The sequence below is a fragment of the Balaenoptera physalus genome (assembly GCF_965194825.1).
Source record: "Balaenoptera physalus genome assembly, chromosome: X".
NCBI lineage: Eukaryota > Metazoa > Chordata > Mammalia > Artiodactyla > Balaenopteridae > Balaenoptera > Balaenoptera physalus.
The window spans coordinates 21847117-21862227 of NC_138903.1; the positions used below are offsets into that span (position 1 = coordinate 21847117).

At 44.9% G+C, this 15111-nt stretch overlaps 1 protein-coding gene and 1 long non-coding RNA gene across 9 annotated transcripts in view; both read right to left on the minus strand.

The window, feature by feature from the left end:
- LOC309653016 overlaps positions 1 to 15111 on the minus strand; it is a 633104-nt gene that overhangs the window by 336801 nt on the left and 281192 nt on the right. The window lies entirely within an intron of this gene.
- The window catches only part of PCYT1B (phosphate cytidylyltransferase 1B, choline), a 178489-nt gene that overhangs the window by 43341 nt on the left and 120037 nt on the right, over positions 1 to 15111 (minus strand). For all 8 annotated transcript variants that reach the window (XM_082447234.1, XM_082447239.1, XM_082447233.1 and 5 more), the window contains 2 exons: positions 4540 to 4682; positions 1687 to 1875 (listed from right to left, as the gene is read on the minus strand). In XM_082447234.1, the coding sequence (XP_082303360.1) occupies positions 1687 to 1875; positions 4540 to 4682 (332 nt within the window). The remainder of the gene's footprint in view (positions 1 to 1686; positions 1876 to 4539; positions 4683 to 15111) is intronic.

The window sequence follows — 15111 nt, forward strand, 5'->3', positions numbered from 1 at the left end:
GGAGGGGGTTGGGGGAGGGGTGGAGTGGGAGGTTGGAGGTTAGCAGATGTAGGCGTTTCTATATAGAATGGATAAACAAGGTCCTACTGTATAGCACAGAGAACTATATTCAGTATCCTATGACAAACCATAATGGAAAAGAGTATTAAAAATAAATATATATATGTACAACTGAATCACTTTGCTGTACAGCAGTAATTAACATGGCATTGTAAATCAACTATACTTCAGTTTTAAAAAGCTATCTTTTTCATAGAACCCTCATTAACTCTGCTGATAATACTGGTTATTTACTGTGGAAGTGCATGCACAATAGAAATACCAATGGAATAGAAGGTGGTTTCCAGAATTTTCTTTTCCCTTTCCATAATTTTCACTCAGAATTCTATATAGAATTTAGGCAAGAGACCCTGTCTACATTTTCTGTCTTAGTTTTAAGACTCAGATCATGGCCTCAGTCCCCCAAGACCTTTATGCCTATCCCAGCACATACATACCATGGGGAAAAAAAGGGGTCAAGTCATGTACCAAAATGTTCATTGCAGCTCTATTTACAATAGCCAGGACATGGAAGCAACCTAAGTGTCCATCATCGGATGAATGGATAAAGAAGATGTGGCACATATATACAATGGAATATTACTCAGCCATAAAAAGAAATGAAATGGAGGTATTTGTAATGAGGTGGATGGAGTTAGAGTCTGTCATACGGAGTGAAGTAAGTCAGAAAGAGAAAAACAAATACAGTATGCTAACACATATATATGGAATCTAAGGAGAAAAAAAAAGGTCATGAAGAACCTAGTGGCAAGATGGGAATAAAGACACAGACCTACTAGAGAATGGACTTGAGGATATGGGGAGGGGGAGGGGTGAGATGTGACAGGGTGAGAGTGTGTCATGGACATATATACACTACCAAATGTAAAATAGATAGCTAGTGGGAAGCAGCCACATAGCACAGGGAGATCAGCTCGGTGCTTTGTGACCGCCTGGGGGGGTGGGATGGGGAGGGTGGGAGGGAGGGAGATGCGGGAGGGAGGAGATATGGGAACGTGTATATATGTGTAGCTGATTCACTTTGTTATAAAGCAGAAACTAACACACCATTGTGAAGCAATTATACTTCAATAAAGATGTTTAAAAAAAAAAAAGGGGTCAAATCAGGGCATGATAAGTACAGAGAGAGTCCTACCTCTTCTTTCTCTCTATTCCAACCAATGAAAGAGGAGTTCCTGACAACCAAAGGCGATCAAGGCAGCTACATTTCTTTTGCATCCTCCTCCTCTGGTTGATCCAAGAGGCATGAGCCTCGTCTTACAAGTTCCATGATACCACTGACCCACTTCACCCTTACCCCCAAGCTGTGCATCATCCAACTGGGAGACTGGGATGAGCTACGGAACCAACCTCTGCGGTAACAGACATTCAATGACTACCAAATGGCTTCAAACTCTGGATAAGAAATAGAGACCAGAGCTGGCTTTGGGCACTACTGGGTGCCGTAGTGAGAGGAAAAGCAGAAACTAAATAAGGAAGTGACATAGACTTGAAGTCATTTGGGCTGATGCCCAAAGTGGAGGTCACATATTGGACTGAGATAAGGGAACCCTTGAGTAGTTCCTTGGAAAGGAGGATAAACTGAAAACACCCATTATTGCAGGGCCAAGTGAAATAATTACATACCCATGCTCCATCAGGCCCAAACAGTTCTAGGAAGTTGCCAATGAATTCCCTCGATTTCTCTTCCCACTTTTGAATTAGATCATGACTCTTTTCTTCCACTCTGTTAACAAATTCCTTTGATTTTTCCTCCACGTTTTTGACCTTTTCCTTCATCTTGTCTACCTGGTTTTGGAAGCGGTACTTCTTCTCCTGGTCCAAAATTAAAGGAGAAAGAAATGGATTTATCCAAGAGGGCATGGGAGAAATCAATCATTCACAGAATGGTCATATTTTATTTCAACTCATGTGTGTTCTTAACCTGAAGAGTCAGGATGCTATTCCCCAAGGGCTGGATTGACAGGAAGGCCCTCTCTTGTAAGAAAAGTCACTTCTCATTAGTCTACTTGAACGTGTACAGTGAAGTACAAGTGGTTTTAATGTTCTCTTTCTTGTAAATATTGGAGTTGAATTCACTTATATAAGAGAAGAACCAAAAGTATACATTTGTTCTTTATTATGGAGAGATACTGGGTGAATACAGCCCCTCAATTCTCCTGAGACTTAGACAAAAATATGAATTGTACATAGAATGGCCACTCAGAAGCTACCTGAGCTCCCTATTTTACTGGGACATTGTTAAAACCAATATTGGTTGAAATATTGGCTGAGCCTTAGAACCCATGTGTTATACTAAAATTGTCACTGTCATGATATTTGCCATTAAGCTAATGGAACTGCATCAGTTTCCTTGGTAACGAAGAAAGATTTTGTTCTGATAGCTTCTCTGGACTGGGATTTTGTTCATAGCCTTTATGCAGCATTGCTATACCTATGTGCCTGGAAGGCACATATGTTGGGCAAGTCACGTGTCATCTCTAAACCTCAGTTTTCTCATCTGTAAAATAGGGATAATTATCGTCCCTACCCTATAGGGGTGCTGTAACAATTAGATAAGATAATGCATGTAAAGTGCTTGGCACAAAGCCTGGCATTTAGTAGAAGCTTCAGTGTGTGTTGGCTGTTTGATTACTATTACGCCGCAGAGGCATTTAATCATGTTACCTGGTGAGAATGGAATCAAAACCATAAAAATAAGATGAAACAAAGGCTCTTTTCCTCCATGCAATCATAATACATTTTCTCCTGGAGAGGTAATAAGGTTTATCACTTTTCTTCACTATATGGAACTGAAGTCCATTTCATATTTCAGAATTTTTTGAGCCAGGTACTGTATTACAAAACTGGGTCACGATTCCCTGATCTAGACTTCACAAAGCTTACTGCAGCCTCAGGGTGGGGTGCGAGCTATCTGTGCTGCCAGCCAGCTATACATAATACGTGGTTACTATCTATATGCAGCTCTCAGGAGCAGCACGGAATACTAGGATGAACACTGGACCACGAGCCAAAAGGCTGGGAGGCCGCTGCTGCCTCCACCTCTACTTTGCTTGAAGGACTTTAGCCACATCCCTCTCTGAGCTCAGCTTTCCTCATTTCTAAATTCAGGGACTTGGACTGGGCGACGGGTTCCTGCCACCTCTGAGGTCCTGTGATTCATCTACACGCCCATCCAACACGTTTGATTTTCTCTCTGAGCCGCAGCCAGGTTTGTTGTCACAGAAAAGCAACGGGCTCATCCACACTGACTACACGGTTCCTTGAGCTAAGTGGCTTATCCACAGGCCGTTGAAAGAGCATGAGCAATAACTTTTGGAAATGGCTCGACATGCTTGGATGGGTTACTGAATTCAATTTAAAAGAACAGTTTAATTTATTGAAATAACCAGGGCTTTATGCTCTATAAGATACCAAATAACCACTTTGCCGGAATTCTTTTCAGCCACTTATTCTGGTGCCACTTGAACCCGACATTTTCCATTTTGTTGCCCAGTTTGTACGAAGCCACAGAGCCTGGACTCCCAACGCTCCCTGCCTCGCGAGGACAACTAATAATGACTGACTTGTGATTCCTGAACCCTTCCTCGTTCGGAGGCACGGATGATCGATTTGTGTAAGCTGCTGGATAACTGTGGCTGCACATACTTATAAGCATCTAGTTTTGTAGAAAAATCGCTCTTGGACAGTATGTTTCGGCGGGTGGAAATTCTGTACGTACGGAGAGTTCTTATTTTACTCAACTCCACGCGCGCCTCGGAGTCCAGGCCAATACAGTCCTCCAGACTCGCGAGCATCACCTCCAGCAACTGTGCTGCCCTCTTTGCTTTTTAACAGCTTGTTTTGCTTGTTTTAAACACTGTTTTAACAGTCGCTCTATTATTAAACTAACAGCAGCTCTGTGGGAACAATACAGCAGAAATACAAAAGGAAGCCAGAGACTTTGGGCTTTACTTAAGCAGCTGTAATTTCTCTGGACAATATAAAAAAAAAGCGGCTGTTAAGGTTTCTAATGAGCATCTGTAAGGCCTTAATAAAATGAAAGTTGTAAAATGTTAAAACAAGAAAGCATTTTCTCTGGGTTTAGCTTTTCACTGCCTCTGCCCTCCTTCCTTCCCTTTGAGCAGAAGACAACTCTTGCCTTTTGTGAGGGCAGATCTCCCGGAAATCCTTCACCCAAGTCTGAGAACTCTAAAGGGGGAGGTTGGGGTGAGGAGAGGGAGGCGAGGCGGCTCCTTTAGAAAATGTGAAGCTCACTCACTACCTGTGTGCCTTCGTCAACTTATGTTACCCCTTTGGACACTGGTTTCTCCATCTATAAAACGGGGATAATAATACATCCCTGGGCTGTTATATGGATTGGATGAGACAAATGTCAAACATCAAGAATACCACGTGGCGTATAGTAAGTGATTAATAGACAGTGGCAGCAGTAGTGTGACGTGCTGGTCCTCAGAGGGTACGGGGTGGCACACTTACATTTATAAAGCTGACATTCAGTTCCTTGGCTGTGTACCCTCTCTGGAGATTGCGTCGGGCATAAACATCATAGTCACGGACAATCCTAGTGATGATGTCTGATGTTGAGATGCCTTCCGTTCTCTGCGTTGGAACAAACATTCCTGTTCGAATAGGAAAGACAGAATAAAGAAAAACAACTAAGGTGGCCCCAGATGACCCCTTTTCTTGAATGGCCCTCCTTTCCAGGACAAAGTGGCAGCTCTTAGGTGTGTCAGTGAGGCTTTCACATCTGACCCCAGCTGACTCTGCCAGGCTCAGTTCCGGACACTCCCTCCCTGCCATAAACACGGTGTGTTCGTCATCCTAGACCTATTCCCTAGATGCACCAGGCGCTCACCTGTCTCCCGACATTTGCTCATGCCAAGCCCTTCTTTTCTGCCCCAGATCCCCCTTCCCTGCCCACAGCATCTGCAGAGTTGCTCCTTATCCTACAGGGTCTGGGTTCAAGGCTATGCCTCTGCGAAGTCTCTCCTGACATCACCAGGCAGAAACCACAGCACTTAGAATACAAACTTGATTTCCATTAACAAAAGTATTTTAGATATCCGTCTCCTTGTAGAAACGGAACATTCTGAAAGCACAGGTTGTGCCTTGATCATCTTTGCATTCCCAGCACCCACCTCAGTGCCTTGGTGTCGAGCACATGGAAAGTGCTCAATAAATGCAAATTAAATGAATAAGTGAATGGAGAATAACAACCGAGTCAATGAATTAGATCACAGCAACTCCCCTTCTTCCCCTGGGAGCTCTGTGTCACATTACAGCGAAGGATAAGAAAAAGGGTGGACTATTTTTGTTGTCTCTGATTGAAAGACACGCCCAGGGGATGCTAGATGATTTTTTCCCTCTAAGAACAATCTACTCTGAATGGTGGTTTCACCACTCAAAGGCCCTTTCATCTAGACTCTGTGGGACTGAGTAAAAACAAACAAGCACAGAGGATGCCAATTTCTCATAGAACTTCCTTAAAGTCCTCAAAGATATATTTGGGTGTACCAATACAGGGCCATAAAGAAGTCACAAATGTTATCAAAGACAAGAATCTGGTGAAATCAAAGATGACACAAATAGATGCAAAGATATACCATGTTCTTGGATTGGAAGAATCAAATTGTTAAAATGACTACACTACCCCAGGCAATCTACAGATTCAATGCAATGCCTATCAAATTACCAATGGCATTTTTCACAGAACTAGAACAAAAAAAATTTTAATTTGTATGGAGACACAAAAGACCTTGCATAGCCAAAGCAATCTTGAGAAAGAAAAATGGAGCTGGAGGAATCAGGCTCCCTGACTTCAGACTATACTACACAGCTACAGTCATCAAAATAGTATGGTATTGGCACAAAAACAGAAACATAGATCAATGGAACAGGATAGAAAGCCCAGAAATAAACCCATGCACCTATGGTCAATTAATCTACAACAAAGGAGGCAAGACTATACAATGGAGGAAAGACAGTCTCTTCAGTAAATGGTGCTGGGGAAATTGGACAACTACATGTAGAAAAATGAAATTAGAACATCCTTTAACACCATACACAAAAATAAACTCAAAATGGATTAAAGACCTAAATGTAAGACTGGATACTATAAAACTCTTAGAGGAAAAGAGAGGCAGAACACTCTTTGACATAAATTGCAGCAATATCTTTTTTGATCTCCTAGAGTAATGGAAATAAAACACAAATAAATGGGACCTAATGAAACTCAAAAGCTTTTGCACAGCAAAGGAAACCATAAACAAAACGAAAAGACAACCCACAGAATAGGAGAAAATATTTGCTAACGATGTGACTGACAAGGGATTAGTCTCCAAAATTTACAAACAGCTCATGTGGCTCAGTATCAAAAAAACAAACAACTCAATCAGAAAATGGGCAGAAGACATAAATATACATTTCTCCAAAGAAGATATACAGATTGCCAACAGACACATGAAAGAATGCTCAACATCATTAATCATTAGAGAAATGAAAATCAAAACTACAATGAGATATCACCTCACACCAGTCAGAATGCCCATCATCAAAAAGTCTACCAACAGGGAGTTCCCTGGTGGCCAAGTGGTTAGGATTCTGGGCTTTCACTGCCATGGCCCAGGTTTAATCCCTGGTCAGGGAACTGAGCTCCTGCAAGCCGTGCAGTGTGGCCAAAAGTAAATAAATAAATAAAACACGCTCCTCTTAAAAACAAAAAAAAAAGTCTACAAACAGTAAATGCTGGAGAGGGTGTGGAGAAAAGGGAACCCTCTTGCACTGTTGGTGGCAATATAAATTCGTATAGCCACTATGGAGAACAGTATGGAGGTTCCTTAAAAAACTAAAAATACAGTTCCCATATGATCCAGCAATCCCACTCCTGGGCATATATCTGGAGAAAACCATGGTTCAAAAGGATACATGCACCCCAATGTTCACTGCAGCACTGTTTACAAGAACCAAGACATGGAAGCAACCCAAATGTCCATCGACAGAGGAATGGATAAAGAAGATGTGATACATATATACGATGGAATATTACTCAGCCATCAAAAAGAATGAAATAATGCCATTTGCAGCAACATGGATGGACCTGGAGATTATCATACTAGGTGAAGTAAGACAAAGACAAATATCATATCGCTTATATGCGGAATCTAAAAAAATGATAGAAATGAACTTATTTACAAAACAGAAACAGACTCACAGCCTTAGAGAATGAACTTATGGTTACCAGGGGGAAGGGATAGATTGGGAGACTGGAATTGACATATACACACTGCTATATTTAAAATACATAATCAGCTAGGACCTACTGTACAGCACAGGGAACTCTACTCAATATTCTGTAATAACCTAAATGGGAAAAGAACTTGAAAAAGAATAGATACATGTATATGTATAACTGAATCACCCTGCTATACACCTGAAACTAACACAACATTGTTAATCAACTACACTCCAATATAAAATTAAAATTTTGAAAAGAATCTGGTTTATGCTTGCACTTCTGTTGTCAACTGAAATGACGTGTTGGCAATTGAGATATTTCTATCTAATATGATAATGGTCACTCAGTCAGAGATATCAGGCATGAGACAGCATGATGGACAGAGCCTAGGGACAAGGGTGCTGGGTCCTCCGTTTGTACACTTGGGCAAGTCACTCAAGCCTCAGAAGGCAAGTTACTTAACCTCAGCCTCCAAAGCTGAGAAATGAGGTGGTTGCACAAGATGACCTTGGCCTCATGTGCCGCCTCCCTCTCCCTCACTCCTTACGTCCAATCAGTTTCCTTCTACTCACCAATCTACTTCCTAAATGTCTCCCTGGTTCACCAACTTTTCTCCATCCTCTATCTAAACCAGTCTAACCCCATCTTGTTCAAAGATTACAGCAAGAGCCTCAAAACCAGTCTCCAGGGATGTCGCTTTTCTGTCCCCTCAATCTACTCTCCACGTAGCAAGAGCCGCAGAGCAGTCTTTCAAAATAGAAGTCAGATACCTGCTCAGCATCCTTCGTTGGCTTTCTACTGTCCTTTGTATTTGGATTCAAATTCTTAACTTGACTCTGAGGCAGTTTGCCTTCTCTCTTCCCTGTGCTTCTCTCCAGTCTCATCTCAGACCCGCGTTCCGCCTTCCCTCCCTAAGCCAAGGCCCCTGTGCCACGCAGATGCAGCGGGCGCCCTTCTCATTGTTTTCTGTGGAGCTGAGCAACAGGCTGGCCCTGCCTTGGCCCAGCGGCCCTGGACCTCAGTGTCCTCCAAGGGCTGCCCCCTCCCCTCACTCTGCCACATACTCTCCACCTGGTTAACTCTCGGCCGTCCACTGGGGTTCACCTTTAGCATCACTTCCTCAAGGAAATCTCTCAAAGCCCAGACTGGGTCTTCCTGCTTATTATTCTCTCCCATGGTCCACTGCTCTCTTCCTTCAGATATTCCCAGACAACTTGTTCCATAACCGCCTTTCCCACCTGACTATCAGCTGCCTGAGGGAAGGAAGCGCTCCGGCCTTATTCGCGTCTGTATCCTCAGCACTGGGTGACAAGCAGGCACCAGGAATATTTGTTGAATGAGTGACTCGATGCACACTGATGTCTGAGTGCCTTTCCAAATCCAGTTCTCTCGGATGCTGTGGACAGTGGTGAATTTGTCAGCCTTCCAGCCCCCGCCAGGGCGTCCCTTTGGAGCTTCCCTTCACCGCCGTCTGCACATTGACAGTATCGGCAGCAGGGCGGCCCTGCTGTCACAGACAAAGCATCCAGTTTCTAATATACTGTGGCTCAGAGGGCAGAGTTGGGGTTGGCCCCGAGGCCGGAAACTTCTTTTAGCACCTTCTAAGAAAGCGGACTCAAATAGAAAACTAAGTAGAAGGCAGAGGGTGCCGACATATAAAGGCATGGATATAAATAGCACCCGACTGTGCACGGGGCTCTAGTGGGCAAAGAACCCTGAGGGGTCCCAAGCCAGGGGGCCTGAGACAACTTCCTCACCTTGGCGAGAGCAGCTGGGAGCTTCCTGGGGAGGAGTATGGCCCGTCTTTCAGCAGGCAGGCATTTCACTCACAACCACGGCCGGCTGAAATGTTAAGGAGACTCTCTAGCCACTAACTGATTTTAGCAAGTCACTCAGACACTGGTGACGTGAGCTCACCGTTTCTTTGAAGCCACAGGGTGAAGTGTCTGCGGCAGAGTAACTGAAAGTTGGGGCTGGGGAGAGATTTGCTTTGGCTGGTTGGGAGGTAGGTCTCTGAAAGAAGCCAAGCCCTCTGCTGACATAATGAGGCACCCAGCTTCCTCCAAATCCTAATTATTGCTCTGCTAAAAATATTCAGTAACGAGCGTGATCAAAGAACCTTTTTCATCATGCTTTTCAGAACTGCGGCATTTGGTTATGGAGCTATTTTAAGAAGCAGCAAAGCACATGTTAATGAAGGAAACTTTCAACAGTAGTAGGCAATATTAGAATGACGATGAGTAATGTGGACCTTACAGTCTACTTCATTTAAGCTCCATCTTTTCATCCAGCTTTGCTGGAGAATTTTGACATGTTCTGACAAGCAGGGCAGAGGGCTGTAAAGTTTAATTCATGCCCTCGATATCTCTGGCTTCATATAAAGTGATTTTTGACTTTCAGAATGAACCTCGATTAGAGGATAAAAGCCAAATGTGGATGCTGACGCCATTTCTGAGCATCTTTCTCCCACAACGAACGCTCTGGCCTTCGCTACCCGGACCCCAAACAGATTTCTACCGTGGCTCTCCCTTGGTGAGGAATCAGCAGAGTAGATCAATGGACCACAAGAAAGGGTCCTTGTGCCTATGAAAAGTCACACGTAAGTCTTATGCCTGTGCTCCCAGAGCAAGTAAAATGCCACCTGGCTATTCAATTTGGAAGTGGGAATTGTGGTGGATTAAAGATGGGCACGATTCCTGTCCCTTGGAATCTGAGCTGGCCTTCGTGACGTGCTTATAACAAATAGAATGTGGCATAAGTGATGCTGGGTGGCTTCCGAGGCCAGAACCAGTGTCAACCCCAGCTGAGCTCCCTGTCAACAGCCAGCACCCACTGCCAGCCACTTAAGTGCGCCATCAGGGACCTCCAGCCCAACTGGGCCAGTGTCTGACTACAACCGTTTGAGAGACCCTGAGCAAGAACCACCCAGTCAAGCCCTTACTGGAATCCTGTTCCACAAAATCATGAGCAAAATTAAGTGGCTCTTTTTTTTGGCCATGCCGTGCAGCAGGCAGGATCTTAGTGCCCTGACCAGGGATGGAACCCGTGCCCCCTGCATTGGGAGCATGGAGTCTTAACCACTGGACCGCCAGGGAAGTCCCTAAAGTGGCTCTTTTAAGTCACTAACTGCAGCAATAATTTGTTATGTGACAATCGGATGATCAATTGCTTAGAGTCAGAAAAATATTGGACCTGTTTCTACACCCAACAACTAGAACTTGAGGTTTTCCTGATTCCTAAAATCAGGAAAGTAACTTTCTCTTAGCTCACTAGAGGCTATTCACCCAGAAATAAAACCACCAGTAAATGCTTGTTGCTGCTCTACAAGGCAGTCGAAGAACTGTCACCCCAGGACATGCTGACTCAATTAAACCTGGGGGTAACCCCTGGGGTAATTCTGGGTGAACCAGAATCCCTGGTCTGGATTCATGCTACTCTAAGTGAGCTTTATGAACCTGCAGTAGCTAACAACCTGGGAGCTCATTAGAAACGGGGATCTTAGGTCCCACCAGACCTACTGAACCCAAATCTGCATTTGAACAAGATCCTGCAGGGATCTGTAGGCACAGTGACACTTGACAAGCACTTGTGTATACCAGGCCCTTCACGACAACTTTAGGAAAGGAGCAGCTTGCTCACAGCTCAGATCTTACAAAGACTTAAAAAGGTAATACTCGCCCCATGCCATAACCCATCACTGTGTTACTGACACATCAGGCAGTTTCTCCCTCTCCTCCCTCCTCTCCAACCCACCAAACCCCACCTCGCCATGTTTCCTAGCAGCCTTCCAAGTCTAAAGCGTATGGGGTTTCCTTTCTTGGAACTCCTTACAAACAAGACTGGTATCTGAGAATGTCAGGCCTCCCGTTCTTACCCAATGCTCCTGACCACCAAGGGAGCCCTTTCTAAGAGAACAGTACAGACCTGACCAGCTCAGGGTAGCAAGGAGTTCCCCCAGCTGGCCCCAAAAGGATGTGAACCAACAAAAAACTCCATTAGGGAGACTGAGTACATTATACATAGCAGAATAAATTTCTGATATATTATCCAATGTCATTTTCATTTCTGGGGATGATGTCTGTCCTGAAGCCCTCTTCCCACTGATGCTGAGACCTCCATCACCTCAGGGGAAAGCTGATGTAGCTGAGAATACAGGAGACTGTGTTCAGCTTTTGACTTCTGAAACAAGCTCTTCTGAAGGCTCATTTCCAAAAGAATAGTTATGAAAGGTAAGGCTTTCACTTGAAAGAGCCAGGCTTTGAGGACTGCAGAAAGGGTTTTCTACATCCCAGGAGTGTCCCTTTGATGATCAAGAACCAGAGGCTGAGTGGTTCAGGGTATAGAATGTTTAACTGTAAGCCCTGGAGTGGGGAAAGACATGAAATTAACACAGGGGCAGTTTCCTGCCCTCCGGGGAGAAGAAAGCCCTTCCTGAGGTTGAGGGAAAAGCCCAGGGAGCGATCAGAAGCAAGAGAATAGAAGCAGGTCCTCTGTCTTGCCCTGACTCAGGTTCAAACCCCAGGGGGCAGAGGCAAGGAAGAGACCCCCTGAGCAAGCCCAGAGCAGAGGGGCTGGCACCCTGTTTACCTCGAGGAACTGTGGGAGGAAATGGTCCCACAGAGGCCCCGTGCCAACATGCGGAGGCCTCGGTGGAGCATTCCTCAAGTCGAGCAGGTCACACAGGGCCTCATGTGGCTCCCTCCCACCGCCCTCCAGTAATGGTGGAGGACATGTTAGACGTTCCTGGGGACCCTCTCAGGGAGCACTGACGGTAGCTGGGACTTGAGATCAGCATGACTGCTGGGCGGCACACCTGTTATGCGGGGAGGCGGGTACTGAGGCAGAGGCTGTGGCAGAGACAGGCCAAAGAGGGACGTGGCTGGGGAACAGATGGAGGCGGCGGCCATGGGGATCTGGTAGCCGGGGATGATGGCTGAGCAGGTCTTGATACCCCACAACAATAGGTCAGCAGGGCCAGATCCGCACCCCATCCAAGCCAGTACTCAGATCATGCCAGGAGAAAAAGGCCACAAGTTGAGTCCACATGGTCTAAGTGCAAACCTTGAAGAGTCTGAATTACTTCAAGTGTCAAGAGTGGGTTTATTTTTTTTTTTCTGTCATCTGTGGAAACGGGAGCTCCTAAGTCTGGTTACAGAAATTCCTCTTGCCCCTTACCCAGTTGTCCTTCCCCCGCGAGAGAGCTGTTCCTGGCACTCCCCCGCCTCCGAGTGGCATCTGGCTCCCTGTGACGCACAGAATGAAGCCTAAACCACCCGTCCTGCCAGTTTTTCTCTCTGCTGCCACCTCCACGCACCCTTTACCACATGAACATTGTTGATTTTCCCCCAATACGCTGCACTTCCTCATATACTCCCACCTTTGGACACATCTCCCATGCCTGCTATATATAGCAGGCTTCTAATATTTTGGTGTAATTATTTATATCTGGCTCTGCTCTCTGTCAAGGGTGAGGGCTGTCTTATTCACCTTTGTATCCCATTTTCCCACCAACAATTTCAGGCTTGTGGATGCACTCAGCGGTTCGTGTGTTAACCAACGAGAGTCAAAACCATCCAAAGACAGAATGGGCTGCCTTGGGAGAGAGGAAGCTCCCCCTCATGGGAGACGTGCAAGCATCAGTTCTCCCTGGATCTGGCAGTGATGCCAAAGAGGAGGTAGAAGAGTGGGTGAGTGACCCTTAGGAGCCCGTTCTACCTTCAGACTCTGAAGGTCCCTGGATACCAGGAAAAGGCTGTAGCGGCAGCAGGCTGAGGGTGAAGGATGGTGGGACCAACATGGGTGGAGTCCCAGTGGCCTCCAGGAAGGGGCAAGATGGCTCTGATGCAAGTGCCCGCAATGGGGGCAGCTCAAATATAAAGTGGCATGTATTCGACTTCTTGAAATCCCTAAGTAAAGCATATGGTAGCTCACTAAACTACGGTATCTGTACCATGCCAGCTAATGGCTTAATGTATATAGGAAAGTATGCATGGATGCACCCACAGTACCTATAGATGAGATGTATGGTAGAAAATAAAATAGCAGAAAATAAGCTAAGCCATTAAAAATCTACTTCTGCATCTACCTTTAGCTAAAATACCAATTCCAGCCCATCCCTTCCTCAAACTCTTCCTCGCTCCAAGATTCTCAGGCAGCAACAGGCTTATGGGAAGTTTATGGAAGGTGGTCTGATGAAGGAAGATGGATGGAGAAACTAAGGAATTCAGGTTACCGTACTGCCTCCTCAACCTTGGACAGCTCCACTTATAGAGTCAGAAAAACCATATCTGATCCTGTAAGAGGATAGAAGTAATTACCTTTACCCCAGCTGTCTTTTTAAGTAATCCAAATGGATATAATCTGGGGAGGCTGGGTATTTTATTTTATTTTATTTTTTTTAACATCTTTATTGGAGTATAATTGCTTTACAATGGTGTGTTAGTTTCTGCTTTATAACAAAGTGAATCAGTTATACATATACATATGTTCCCATATCTCTTCCCTCTTGTATCTCGCTCCCTCCCACCCTCCCTATCCCACCCCTCTAGGTGGTCACAGAGCACCGAGCTGATCTCCCTGTGCTATGCGGTTGCTTCCCACTAGCTATCTATTTTACGTTTGGTAGTGTATATATGTCCATGCCACTCTCTCACTTTGTCACATCTTACCCTTCCCCCTCCCCATATCCTCAAGTCCATTCTCTAGTAGGTCTGTGTCTTTATTCCCGTCTTGCCACTAGGTTCTTCATGACCTTTTTTTTTTTTTCCCCTTAGATTCCATATGTATGTGTTAGCATACGGTATTTGTTTTTCTCTTTCTGACTTACTTCACTCTGTATGACAGACTCTAGGTCCATCCACCTCACTACAAGTAACTCAATTTCGTTTCTTTTTTTATGGCTGAGTAATATTCCATTGTATATATGTGCCACATCTTTATCCATTCATCCGATGATGGACACTTAGGTTGCTTCCATGTCCTGGCTATTGTAAATAGAGCTGCAATGAACATTTTGGTACGTGACTCTTTTTGAATTACGGTTTTCTCAGGGTATATGCCCAGTAGTGGGATTGCTGGGTCGTATGGTAGTTCTATTTTTAGTTTTTTAAGGAACCTCCATATTGTTCTCCATAGTGGCTGTATCAATTTACATTCCCACCAACAGTGCAAGAGGGTTCCCTTTTCTCCACACCCTCTCCAGCATTTATTGTTTCTAGATTTTTTGATGATGGCCATTCTGACCGGTGTGAGATGATATCTCATTGTAGTTTTGATTTGTATTTCTCTAATTTTAAAATCCCAGCAATGTCTATTTTGATTCCTGGTGATTATTTGAAACCCTGTGACATTGACAGAAAACCTCAGCTCAGGAAAATGATGAGTATTGGGTATAGCCGAGACTACTTTTCCATTATACATTTGCCCCAAAGAGCACCTATAATTTGTGAGTTTTTGCCTGTTATAAAGTAGAGCAAGAAAGATGCAAATTCATAGATATAAGGGAGCTGAAAAGGAGGTCCATGTGCGAAGAGTGTCTGCCTCTGAAGAGGGCGGAGGTTGTGCTGAATCATGCCCCAGGGAGAGGGTGCATGTCCGGGTTGGCTCCTCAGCTGGGCCCTGCCCAAGATGCTCAGAGGAAGGGCATTCCAATCCCAGAGAACAGCTGGAGCAAAGGTATAAAGCGGAGGTGTGTCTGGAAACCAGGACAGATTCCGTGTACCTGGAGTGTAGAGCGTGTGGAAGGCAGAGCACAGAGCTGAGGCTGGTGAGACAGGGAGAGAAACCCAGTAACAAAACCCAGGAGTGGGGACTTC